Source organism: Gossypium hirsutum, chromosome D13 (genome assembly GCF_007990345.1).
Source record: "Gossypium hirsutum isolate 1008001.06 chromosome D13, Gossypium_hirsutum_v2.1, whole genome shotgun sequence".
NCBI lineage: Eukaryota > Viridiplantae > Streptophyta > Magnoliopsida > Malvales > Malvaceae > Gossypium > Gossypium hirsutum.
Genome location: NC_053449.1, coordinates 1,438,778 through 1,452,467, shown reverse-complemented (window position 1 = coordinate 1,452,467; position 13,690 = coordinate 1,438,778). Strand labels below are relative to the sequence as shown.

The 13,690-nt window shown below is 30.2% G+C and overlaps 1 protein-coding gene across 1 annotated transcript; it reads left to right on the top strand.

Moving 5' to 3' along the window:
• Nucleotides 1–7,863: 7,863 nt before the first annotated feature.
• LOC107918534 (protein trichome birefringence-like 33) lies at nt 7,864–10,849 on the top strand. Its single transcript, XM_016848109.2, has 6 exons — nt 7,864–8,112; nt 8,205–8,421; nt 9,348–9,525; nt 9,603–9,802; nt 10,139–10,297; nt 10,405–10,849. Exons 1-6 carry the CDS (start codon nt 7,929–7,931, stop codon nt 10,742–10,744), a joined length of 1,278 nt encoding a protein of 425 aa, XP_016703598.1. The 5' UTR covers nt 7,864–7,928; the 3' UTR covers nt 10,745–10,849.
• The last annotated feature ends 2,841 nt before the right edge of the window (nt 10,850–13,690 follow it).

The window sequence follows — 13,690 nt, the reverse complement described above, 5'->3', positions numbered from 1 at the left end:
ACTTATTTTCTTAAGGGCATTGTTAACGATGAGTCAATGGAGTGGAACGTGCAGCAGCAAGATGTGTTAGGTGTTTGATAAATGCATTTTGAATATTAGTTGGAGCTTTATTGTTTCAATGTTGACTATGAAAGGAGGCAGCATGGGATCCTAGGGACACAATTTTGCACAACCGAGTGCATTTCCTTAGTAATTACATAACTGAGTGCTATAGTTATTGCATATGATTACTTCATGGTGAATGACAACCAATGTCTCAATAATAGCTACTATTCTTTTGGTTTGCATACAATATTAGAGGTAAGAGATGTAATTAATATGGTTTAAACTTGTATCAATCAGGCGTTTAACAAAAAATTTAACCATCACTTCATATAAGTTAAGACAACTGTTATTATTTTCTTAAAAACTATTAATCCTTTCTTATATATATATAGTGCTCACGTCTATCTATTTAAATCTATTAAACTCTTAAATCATAAGAAAATATGCACATAAGAACATTTAATCCCGTATTCATTCTGTAATTATAAAAGCAATGATACCAACTGAATTAAAATTTAATCGACATTATTATTTTTATTGGTTGAACTTACTTTTCGTTTCATAGCATCCCTATTTTATTTTGCAAAAAATTTTAGTATATGAGCAAAAATAAAGTGAATATTTGATTGATTTGGTTTCTATGTATTAATAATTAGATAAACCAAATATGTTGTTAAAACTAAATCAAATCGAATTGATTGACTCTCTTGATACAATTGAATTAATCAAATTGAATATTTTTGTTATTTGGTCTGGTTTATTTAATTTTGATTCTTTTGATTTTTTTAAATTTATTTATTTATAAAATAAATTCATGTAAGCAACAAATAAGTAAAATAACAAAAATTTTACGTGGAAAAACTCCTCCGAAGAGGATAAAAACCACCGGCAAAAGGAGATTTCACTAATAAGAGAAGAGTACAAGAAGAAGAGAGTAAAAAAAAACTCGAAACCCCGAAAGAAAAAAACCCTTCAAATTGAAACACAAAATTCTCTCTTAATTGTGTTATTTTCTTATTTAGGTCTAATTCACACACAAATCCCAGTGGCTCTAAGGTGACTTATATAAGCTACATGTCACTTGGTGCCCATTTACCCTAGGTACACTTTAGATACTAATTAATGCAATACATTATTAAATGCTTAGGGTCTAATTAGGGAATAATCTCAAAATTACTGTCCAAGACATCAGCTGCATATTTCCATATATCGTCGCATCGTTGGGACAAAATTTTTTTTCTCGTCGTGACGACGGTTGCTCATTGCGACATCACTCCCTATTTTTGACCTGAAATACGAGGCATATTTCAAAATCTCTTTTTTTTCTTACCCTTTTCACTCGTAAATTTGAGACTAAAAATGTTGAAGGAAATGAACTTGTACAAGACAAAATTTTATATCAAGGACAATATAATAAAATTTACTTTTAGGTAATATTACATTTATCAACCAAAAACATGAATATTACATTCCATTCAAGTGAACCATACAAAGATAATCTTATATTCCACTTGTAATCTAATATTCCCGTAATCCTATTATGAAATGTAATTAAAGGCTCGACAAACCAAACACACTTTAAAATTTATGTCTGACATAGTTAAAATCTTTTACACTCATCATCATTAGAGGCAAGGAGGAAAAATAGTGAAGTGATTTGAATCGAACAGAAAAAATAAAATCAATTTGAACGCTTTTTGGAATACAAGTTAAAAAACAATGATTATCCAAATTGAGCTAAATTTTTTTATTTGATTTGATTTATATTTTATTTTATTGACATAAAAATAAATCTTTTTTTAACAAATACTAGATAAGAGGTATTAATTAATTTTTATTTACTTGAAAAGTTAATTTTGTAGATATTTCTGAAGAATACATTGAAACTTTACTAAATGCCCAGAAACAATAAATAAAGTTTTTTTTTGGGTCAAAATAAGCTTAAAAATTCAAAACCCAAATATAATATGGAAGATTAAGAATTGAATCATACTAAACTAAATTATCATAAATGGTGCAAAAAATACGATTAAACCGAACTGAACTCACCTCTAATCACTATCCCACGATTAGCTCTTCAGAGTCAATGAGATACTTACGGTATAGCCTTTGAGTAAAGAGAGGAAAAAAAGTAAAGAAAACGTTGAGAATATTACAAAGAGAGAAAAACTAGCAATCAGCAAGTGTTGGGTGCAACGGTTATACTTTTAAAAAAAGAATGCGAGTTTAAATTTTGAAATGAAATTATTAAAAGAAATAGTCACGAACCCTAAATATGAACAAACGTAAAATATAAAAGGAATTCTCTTGATGATGGATTTCTCTTGGTTGATGTATTGGGAGAATGGTTCTGTTTTGGACCATAAGCCCACGTTCTCCATTAGTTCATGGAAACCATATGTGTGTATATATTGTACTATCGTCCATGTAAAACGAATTTTAAGTATTCATATTTTTTTATGAGATCCTTTTATCTTATACTTTTATTATTCTTTCGGTTTATAAGTATAAATATAATATATGTCTAAGTAATTATAAAATAAAATTAAGCTAATATAAATTATAAAATTCACTCGTGACAATTACACATGATAAATTTTGAATTCAAAAATCTAACGCTTCAACTTGTGCCAACAATGTCAACATTTTGTTGGCTCATATTACATAACTCATTATCTTAAGTGCAATACGATTGATGAATTAAATATCTAAACACATACTAGTACCCAAAACTTGAAATCAGTTCAAGATTGGTTACCACTAAGTGTTAGGTATAATGGTAATGTTTATTGGACTCCAAGAAGATAGTAGGTTCGAACTTTGAAAATCATAATATCGAGATGGACATCTACAAACTTTAAATATTAACAATAAAACAAACATGAAAAATATAAAAAAATAATGGGTTGGGTTAGGCGTAGAATGGTGAATGTGTCTCATAATGATCCCTATTAAGCAAGGCTGCTTCCTATAGCCAAGCTATCAACAATACCCATCCAAGCAATCACCGCATGCTTAGAAATAAGAAATTGAGCCCAAATCAGCCTATGCCTAGGTACCTTGTCTTAGTTCTTGCCAAATAGTTGCCGCAGCATATTTATATCCAGAGAAAAGGCCACACTAGCGTTCCATTAATGTATTCATGGTAACTTGTAGAGCTTTCCCCTCAAATGCAAAAGCTTTTCCAATTCCAACTTCTAATGCTTTTGATAGGGACTTGTCATATACTTTTATCGTTGAGAACATAGCATTTTGTCTATGCAATCCAAATGGATCCAATTCAACTGATAGCCCAAAGATTCCTAAAAATACTAGCCAAGCTCAAGGATATAATTGTTGAAAAGATGATTGTATTTCAAAAGAATCCCACATCATTTAGTTAAGTCTCTTGAATTTTGTTTATAGATCACAACGACATTACTAGATCCAAGTGAGAGGATATCCTTGTGTGCTTAAGAATTGAGTCTAAGTGCAAATTTATTGATTCCTCCCTTATGTGTGAGAATAAGGAGAAGTTTTGTCTATTTTGCTTGCGCTTGCGAGTTCACTCACTATCGATTAGAATAGAGGGATAGTAAAATTTTAAACCACTACTCTCTAATTAGGGTGATTTTTTTCTTTTAGATAGTGAGTATGGAGTGGTAATGGACATTGCTTCTTCCGTCCCGACCTATTTTATGTAGTAACATAATATAGAAAAAAATAACTTATTTTATGTTTCAATATTTGCTTGAAGAATTATGTTTAAATATTTATTGACTTTAAAATAATTTAAAAATTAAATTAAAGCGAAGCAAAAGGGGGTAGGGGTGGGGGTGGGGGTGGATACATCCAACATACATGGAGGTGGTAGTGGTTTTCAATATTATACGTCCACAATGGAGCGGGACAGATGGTGAAGCAGATTATGCCAATCGTGGAGCATAAGTGAATTTAACAATATCCGCCCCTGCTCTGCTCCATTGTCATTCCGGGCTCTATCATCAATAGTCATTCATCTTTTAGTTGAGTATGGTTTTATTCCTTAAAATTTTCAGCATTCACTTCCTTTGTTTTCTAAAATTAGGCAATACATGATATGTACAAGTACCTTGCATTGCCCAGCTTTCTAAACAACACCAAATCAACCATCATTCTTTCTTTAGGTGAGTACTATTTCGTACTTCATGTTCCCTATTCACTTCTGAAACAGAAATACTTGTTGAATCCTAGAAATTATCTTTAAGGACAGCGTTATACACGCCTCTTGGAGCACCTTTAGCTAAACCTACAATCCCATTGTAAGATTGCAGTATCTTCTTCACTGCTAGCTTAGAAAGCATAAAAAGCTTGCACTAGTAATTTTTAAGGCTAAAGATTACTACTTTGATCAACTATAGCGTACCTATGTATGAGAGGAGCTTTGTTGCCCAACAAGTGATCTTGAAAATCCTTCACTAAAAGTCTCATTGTGATCAATGATACACCAAGGTACCGCACTAAAAAAGTTCCAAGTTGAAAACTAGAGGCTTCTTGAATGGATTGCATCTTTGCCTACCAATCTCACTGGCTTAGATAATTTATTTTTGTTATTGAGCTTAAGTCTTGAGCACCTCAATAAAAAAAACCTAAAAACTTCTAAAGCAATGAAATGTTGTAACAAGAATACTCTTAAAAGCAACCAAGTAAGAGATCTTTGAAGATTTTGATATTTTCTTTGGATTCTCCATTTGCCATCTTCTATGGTTGTTAATTCTCAATGAAAAATTTTGATATTTTTTAAAGCATTTGTTATGATACTCACTATTACCGACCCACTATCCGATTACCCAATCGGGCCCTGACCCAGACTCTACACGGTTCGTGCTTTGGGTTCGCATACAAGGTGCTCGCATCCTTCTATGAGACTGCATAATGTGGGTTCTAAAAAAGAATAAGGTACGTGTCGACATGCATAAAAACCTACCTAAAATATCATATCCATGAACAGAAAAAATATAATATAAATACACAATTTAACTCATCCAAAGACGCACTCTAAAATACTTAACATCATTCAACTTTTAAAACAAGGTGTGTTGGAATGTTTAGCAATGAAAAAAAAATATTAATTTGGCTTGACAAGTAATCCATCATGAGATACTCAAATGACAATGATTCGACCAGTATCTCGATCGATTATTAATTCAATTGATTTGATCGATCAATTCAATTCTAAAAATCACAAACAAGAGATAAAAATATTACTCTCTGGAGAATAGAGAAATCCTCTTAATCTTCACTAAACCCAAAAAAGACTGAAGTAAGGTAACCCTTATATATACAGCTCATTGTTATAAATATTAGGTAAGAAATAAAATATAGATGGAAACAGTTTAGTTGATCCATCACTATTGGGTTGGTAAATCATCCCAGTTGTATATCACTTAACAGCTACTTTCTTGTTGAGGATTAGAGTAAGACAACATATAAAGGCCAACAAAATTGAAGGTGAAATGCCACCAAATTCTCACCTAATTCTCTTAAAAAGAAAGAAAGTAAAAAAAATAGCAGATTAGTCCCTGTACATTAGTTCAAAGAGTAAATTGATTATTTCTTAAAATTTTCATTTATTTGTACAATTAAAAATTGGTTTTTGTATGTTAACATGATGTACACGTGACACGTCATGTGTCAGCATATTCATCGAACCATTTTCTTTTCACTTCGCCAAGTCATTGTAATAATTGGTATATAAAAGTTGGGTTTTTTTTTTAGTATAATCAAGGTTTTCTTCGTATCTATTTTACGGTCCACGAAATTAATTCTTTTGAGGATATGTAGCAATACCTTTCAATAATATTGTCTCCAAAATTTTAATTTATATTCTCCTTTAAGAGTGCAATATCCGTTCTACTATACTCAACACTAATTTTATTTAAATTTAATTATACTCGCAAAATAAAAAAACCACTTATTTATTTGCAAAGTAAATATTTTTTAAAGGTGTTTATCGGTCTGGTGGTTAATTTAGTTGGTTGATTCGGCCTGTTTTGAGTCAAGTTTAGGTTTAAACTTTTTAACTTCGAGTTAGTTCTTTTTTTATTTAAAATAATAAAAATATAAAAAGATTTATATTTAAATAAAATTATTTTATTTTTTTAAACAATCAAACTTTAGCTTGATCCGATGCATAAACATTTTTATTACAATCAAACTTGATATTAATTTGTTTAAATTTAAAATTTTCATTAAATATATTAGGATATTAATTTGTTCGAATTTAAAAATTCATTAAATATATAAAATAATATGAGTACAAATATTTGAAATTTTAAAAAATAACTTATTTTACTATTATTAATAAATATGTTTTTAAAACAAATCATTTTATATTAAATCTATATATTAATTTTGACATAAAAAATACATAATAATTTTACAAATCCAACTAGATCTAATAATTTTTTTTGGGGATAAATCGCAAAATTATATATTAATTTTGAATTAATCTGCAATTGTATATATGAATTTTAATTTGGTACAATTATAAACATCAAACTCTAATTGTGGTTCAAATGTATACTTGAAACTTTAATTTTGATTTAATCATATGTATTTTAAAAAATAAATATGGAAATTTATTTTTATATTGGATACATATAATTATTTATGTATGCAATATAAACATAAAATGATGTTTTATTAATAATTGTGTTAATAATTTACAAAAATTGGATCAAATTAAAATTTCATGTATAAAATTACACAAAATCAAAATTTATGTATACAATTACACATTAAACCATAATTCATGTATAATTTTGATATTTATCCTTTTTTTTTCTTATATTTTACATCAAAGCATAACATTCAACCAAATAACATTTATTCATTTGAGTGAAAGTTAAGTCAAAGCATGAATTTGATAGGTATTGGTCAACATTCTTTTTGTGTTGCACACTTTCCCTGAGCAATCAAAATTAAAAAAAAAATTGGATAAAATATTAAATTTATATATCAACTTTGATTTAACGTGTAATTTTGGTACATGAACTTTGATTTGGTATAATTATACACATGAATATGAATTGTGGTTTATATATATACATGGAATTTTGATTTTGATTTGATTATACACATTTAAATAAATAAATACATATATTTATTTTCATATTAAATTAATATAATTGTTTGTGTATATAATATATCGATGTAATATGCTGTTAAGTTGATAACATTGGTAGCGATTTGTAAAAATTTAATCAAAATAAAACTTCATGTATAAAATCGTACAAAATCAAAGATCATGTATGACATTACACATTACACAAAATTTATGTATAGTTTTAATATATGAGAAAAGATTGTATGAAATAAGAACGTCACGTCATTCTATATCCCTTTACAATTATTTAATGACATTTTAGCAATTTTTTTCATGTCATTAATACATAATTTTAGTAATTTTTTTAACTTCTGAACTTTGAACATCGAACCCAAACTCAAAGCCCAAAACCCTTAATCTTAAACTCCAAATCTCGAACTTAAACCTTATACAAAAAGCCTTTTGGTTCAAGGTTTCAAGATTTAGAATTAAAGATTCGAGATTTAGGGTTCAAATTAAAAAAATAACCAAAATTACATATCAATTACATGAAAAAAAATTACTAAAATATCATTAAATTATGTATCAATGACGCGATACCCCATTTTATACAATCCTTTCTCTTATTATATTCATAAGTTTTTTATTTTATAATTTCATATCTCATTAAATTAAATTTTTTTTCCAAACTTCGATTGCTACCCTTTGTATAGTTTCCTATATTTAGTTCATGATTCCGATCTTCAAAATAATTAAAAATCCCATTCAAATAAAAAGGAAAGAAAAGAAAAGAAAAGTATTATTTATTTAAAAGAAAATGAAGTCTCCACTATCTTCTTCTTCTTCTTCTTCCATGGGTGTTCTTAGAAAACCTCGTTTGTCACCTTATCTCTTCACATTGTTAACTTTCGTTGTTTTCATTACTATTTTATATGGAGAAGACTTTATATGCATTTTTGGACAGCTAGAACCGATTCCCGGCCGAGCTATCTCTAGACCAGGTGAGTTAACTTAGTCTACTAAACTCAAGCACTCTTTTATCTTATATTGCTTTGGGGGTTTGACTGAGTTTTGGGGGTGGATTTGGGGTTAGTGAAGAAAAGGGAGAAGTTGGCATTCGCCATAGGGAAGAGTGAAGAGAAATGTGATGTATTCAAAGGGAGGTGGGTAAGGGACGAGTTGACTCGTCCGCTGTATGAAGAATCGGAATGTCCGTACATACAACCACAGTTGACGTGTCAAGAACATGGGAGACCTGATACTGAGTATCAGAAATGGAGATGGCAACCCCATGGCTGTGATCTTCCTAGGTAAAAATGAAACACAAACTTCAATTTTCTCTTCTTTTTTCTGAGTTTTAGAATTAGACCTATAGTCGAATCAGTTAAACTATCAATTAATCGATCCGATTAAACAGTTATTAAAAAATTTTAATTGGTTCAATTAATCCTTATTGATTCCTAATTCAATCGTTCGATCTGATCTGCTTCAAACATCATTGGTGAAAATGTGAAATTTTTTTTACCTTATTCCCTCCCCAACCATTAGAGTAAAAACACACATAAATGTATTCAAATTCACGTCTTCCTAATTATGAAATAGCAATGGTATCAACTGAGTTAAAGCTTAACCGACAGTTATTATAGCTTAACAACGGTGCCAACTGAGCTAAGCAATCAATAGTTATTGTCTTTTTTTATTATTTAAATCTTCCATATCTATTTTACGGTCTATATTTGGGGTTCGTAGTTGATCGTCTAAAAAATGGTATTTCCAAGATTTGAATATATCCCTTTCTTGAGCTTCACAATACAGCCAACATTTGTTGGTGCCAATTTTATTTTTATCTTGAAATAGAATTTTTTTTAATTATCTTGTGCTGTGAGGTCAAGAATTATATATAGGAGAATTTAGAATAGAATAAATTAAAATAAAATTATAACTTTTTCTACGGAAAAAAAGATTAAGAGTTGTTAAGGAATCGAACTTGAAACTTATTTCAATCAAAAAATTTTTGAGATGATGTCTAAAGCTACTCATAACACCTCTCAACATATAAATAGAAAGACAATGTAGTTTAGTGCACTGAACCCACGTCATCTTGCATTGACAATAATACACATACCAATCGAGCTATGACTCAATCCACTTTCATTTGGAGTAATTTACCATCAACTTAATAAATTATTTATGTTAGTAGATTTAAATATTTTTCTCTTATGTAATAATTAAACAGTTTCAATGCGACATTGATGTTGGAGACCCTAAGAGGAAAGAGAATGATGTTTGTTGGAGACTCATTGAACCGAGGTCAATATGTTTCAATGATTTGCCTTCTTCACACGCTCATCCCTGAGCATGCTAAGTCCATGAAATCATACGATAATGATGCCCTCACAGTGTTCCGAGCCAAGGTATGTTATTCAACATCACTCAAATTTGTCTAAATTTCCATTGAGTTTTCAATTTTGTAATTATTACTCTGGTGTAGGATTACAATGCCAGCATTGAATTCTATTGGGCTCCGTTCCTTCTCGAATCAAACTCGGATAATGCCGTAGTCCACCGGGTACCGGATCGGATCATGAGGAGAGGCTCGATAAATAAGCATGGCAAGCATTGGAAGGGTGTTGATATTTTGGTTTTCAACACCTATTTATGGTGGATGACTGGCTTGGACATAAAAATCTTGTATTGCCTCTTTTCTGCATTGAATTTTCAGCATTCTTTTTGTTTTTTTATATAATTCACACACATTTTGCGCATGACAAAGTTAGAAACTTTTGTGGGAGGAGTAAAGATTAAGTTATATATTTTTATGAGAGTTAAAATATAATTTCGCTATCGTATTAGCTTATATTTTTATGATTTTTAGAAGGACTAAATCAAATTTCTAGCACTTTGGTAAGGAATAAACTATAATTTTATCATATATTAACTTAAGATTTTGTTAATTTTAAGAGACTAAAGCAATAATTTTTCATTTTATTGGGGCTAAGGAGTATACTTTATCCATGTTTTCAACAGGAAAGGGTCTTTTGAGGATGAGGAGAAAGAAATAATTGAAGTGTCGGCTGAGGATGCCTATCGTATGGCAATGAGAAGCATGCTGAGATGGGTGAGGAAAAACATGGATCGCAAGAAGACAAGAGTGTTTTTCACTAGCATGTCTCCTACTCATGGAAAGTGAGTACAAATTTCAAAAGAATCATATTTTTGGTCCAACCTTCCTAACTTACAAGATGATGAGCTTAGAGTTATTTAAGCAATTTGTTTTCTACACATTTTTTCAGGGGCATTGAATGGGGAGGTGAACCGGGAAAGAATTGTTATAATCAAACAACTATAATTGAAGATTCAAACTATTGGGATTCGAATAGTAGGAAAACCATAATGAATGTGATTGCAGAAGAGTTCAGTAAATCTAAGTTTCCCATCACATTTCTCAACATCACTCAACTCTCAAGTTATCGTAAAGACGCACACACGTCGATTTATAAGAAGCAGTGGAGTCCATTAACGGCCGAGCAGCTAGCCAACCCAGTTAGCTATGCTGATTGCGTCCATTGGTGTTTGCCAGGCCTTCAAGACACTTGGAATGAACTTCTCTTTTCCAAGTTGTTCTATCCTTGAAAATATATTTTTATTTTATCATGAAATTTTATACATCAAATCTTTTTTGTAATTGATTTTTGTCATGCCCATGCATATAAGATTTTAACTTTTTTTTCTTTCTCATTACAAGTTTTTGGTGCTTTGGGTGGTATCACTAAGTGATTGAATTAAATTCTTGTTTCTAAGCTGAACTATCATAATGAAGTATTACTTCTTAGTTGATTATACCAAATTTATAGATGAATATATTTTTGCAAGTTACCAAATTTCGAGCTAACATTTACTATTTAAAAGAAAATATCATTTACGGTTTAACGAAGTGAATATTTTAAAAGCTTTTTACGGTTATGCAAATTAAATCTTTTGTTCAAATGGAAAAAAAATTAATTTTTTTAAACAATAAATATTAGATCTATAACAATTTGGTCTTATTTGATTTGTTTAATAGTATAGAGACTAAATAGAGAGATTAATTTGCTCGAATCCGAAAAACTTGAAGGTACTTTCACCCAAATGTTTTTGCTTTATAGTATAAATTGATCACTATCTAAATTGATTGTAAAATTATCTAGTTTTATTTTAAAACTTGTATACAAATTTCTCTTATTTTTACTTTTATTAAATTTAAATTCTTTCTTTTTATTTTTGCATAGAACGTTACACGTCGTAGGCACGACAACTGCCTAGATGTACAACCTAATTAAACTGAATAAAAGTTCTGGCCGTGTTATGCAAAGTATTTATAAGTTTTGGAACTATGTCACTCTTTTGCACATGATTTCTAATAAAATGGTGTCTAATTTCTATGTGCTTGGTTTAAAAGGGTGTTGGATTAAATTTTTGGTCAAACATATAACACTTGTATTGTCACATTTTATGGGGATGTGATCCATGGCAATTCCATAATCCTCTAATTGTTGCTTCATTTATAGGATTTTTCCACTAATTTGAATTTTTTTAAAGGCAATGTTTAACCTTTACAAGACTATCTTTTCAATTAGGCAATATAGAGTCACTTCCTCTTAAAGTTTTTTTACCCAAAACCTTGAATAACCTCTCACAAATTTGAGAAAAACAATTAAGAATGAATAAGTACCTCTAGAATATAGTTATACAATGATAAAGCTCTCACAATTACAGAACAACACTTAATGAATAAGAATTGAACCCACAAGTGTTTACAAGAGAAAATAAGAATAACAAGGTGAAATGATTGGATTTTTGTTCTACACATATCTTTTTGTCTTCATTTGAGTGTCCTTGATCCATACTTATATCCTTTTGTTGATTTCTGAGAGTTTCTAGCTGTTGGGAACATTGATTTTGCATATTTAAAATAATATGTAGGTTTATGTCTTGAGACATGCATAGAAGGGATTTCTCGAGCACATCTAGGTAAAAATATGAATGTTAGAGTAGGGTGTCTTAAGACAATATGAATGATGTCTCGAGAGATCATGAACATATCTCAAGACTTAGAAAGCTTTGTCTCGAGACATTTCACCCCTAAAGCAAACCTTTAGCTTTGGTGCTTTATGCATGGAAACAAACTATCAAAGATACAAATAGATTTTAATCATTTCTACTCTTTCTTGACACAATGCCTAAAACTATATATAACCCTTCCCAACCCATAAATAGAAAGATAATGCACTTCAGCGCACTCGAACCCATATCAATCGAGCTAAGACTCAATGACGGGTTAATTTACTTTTTTAAATATTGGTTCCCAGTAAATTTATTTAATTATATATATTATTTTTTTATTGATTTGATTCAATTTTATCTGTCGAAACTTTAAGGGGTGCCATGTAAGTAGGAGGCGGGCATTACCCCTGTAACACCTCAAACTCAGCCTAGACGTTATGGCCGAATCTGAACATGTTACGAAGAAAAGTTAAAAATTCGTCATTTTCTTTAAAACCACCGTACCTCTTTATTTCTTTAAGAGACTACTTATTTTAAAAAACATGTTGTTACACTCATAAGAGGAAACCGTCGGTTGTTTACTCTTTCAATAAAATAGATAATTTGCTGCTAAAGTTTTTAGTCGTTTATATATTTTGAAAACCGAGTTTGTCTTCGCAAAAAATGTTTGGTTGCATAAAACATTTGTTTTTGTAAATCGTTTAGTCGGACGTTGTGCCAGAAACCCCAAATCAAATTCAAATCTAAAAATTAAACCCCAAATGTATAAAGAGTCTCAAAATTACAAAACTCTTAAAAAAAACCCAGAAAAATTTAAACTAATATTAAAAGCATGAAATTTATACAGAAATGTGGTCACCACTGAGCTTTCGTCACACCGACCCTCCTAAGTCTGAGGGCTACCTAAACAGATCAAACAAACAGAGAGTGAGTTTTGAAACTCAGTGTGTAACTCATTAGAAACATAATTTTAGATTCAATCACATGATAGAACAGACGCAAACATAAATCCCTTTTACAAAATCAGATTTTAAATAGAATCAAACATATACAGATATGCATAGCCTTACCATCATCCTCTACACACCCACTCTAACCATCTTAACACACTACGTAGGGTATAAAACACCCACCCAACCTTACACACCACATAGTGTCCATACGACACTTTTCAGAATAATCACAGCTGTGCTGCAAGTATATTTGCGAGCTATCGCCTCAAAGAATACTTCCTCCACATATCACATATCTCGCCCCATAGTCAGATACAACAACATACCAGAAAAAATAAAATCATAAGATCCCAGATACTAGAATTATTATATCAAACATGCTCGAATAACAGATAATAAACATGCATATACATAGTAGGTCATACAATTTGCATTACATTACATGCATTTAGGTATTGCTTATGCTATATACCATACAAACAGTTTATCCAATTTCATGTTTTAAGGCTTATCTAAGTCCATACCGACCTCACAAAATGACCACAGTCGATCAGGATGATATGTACAACCTAATGGAGAGATT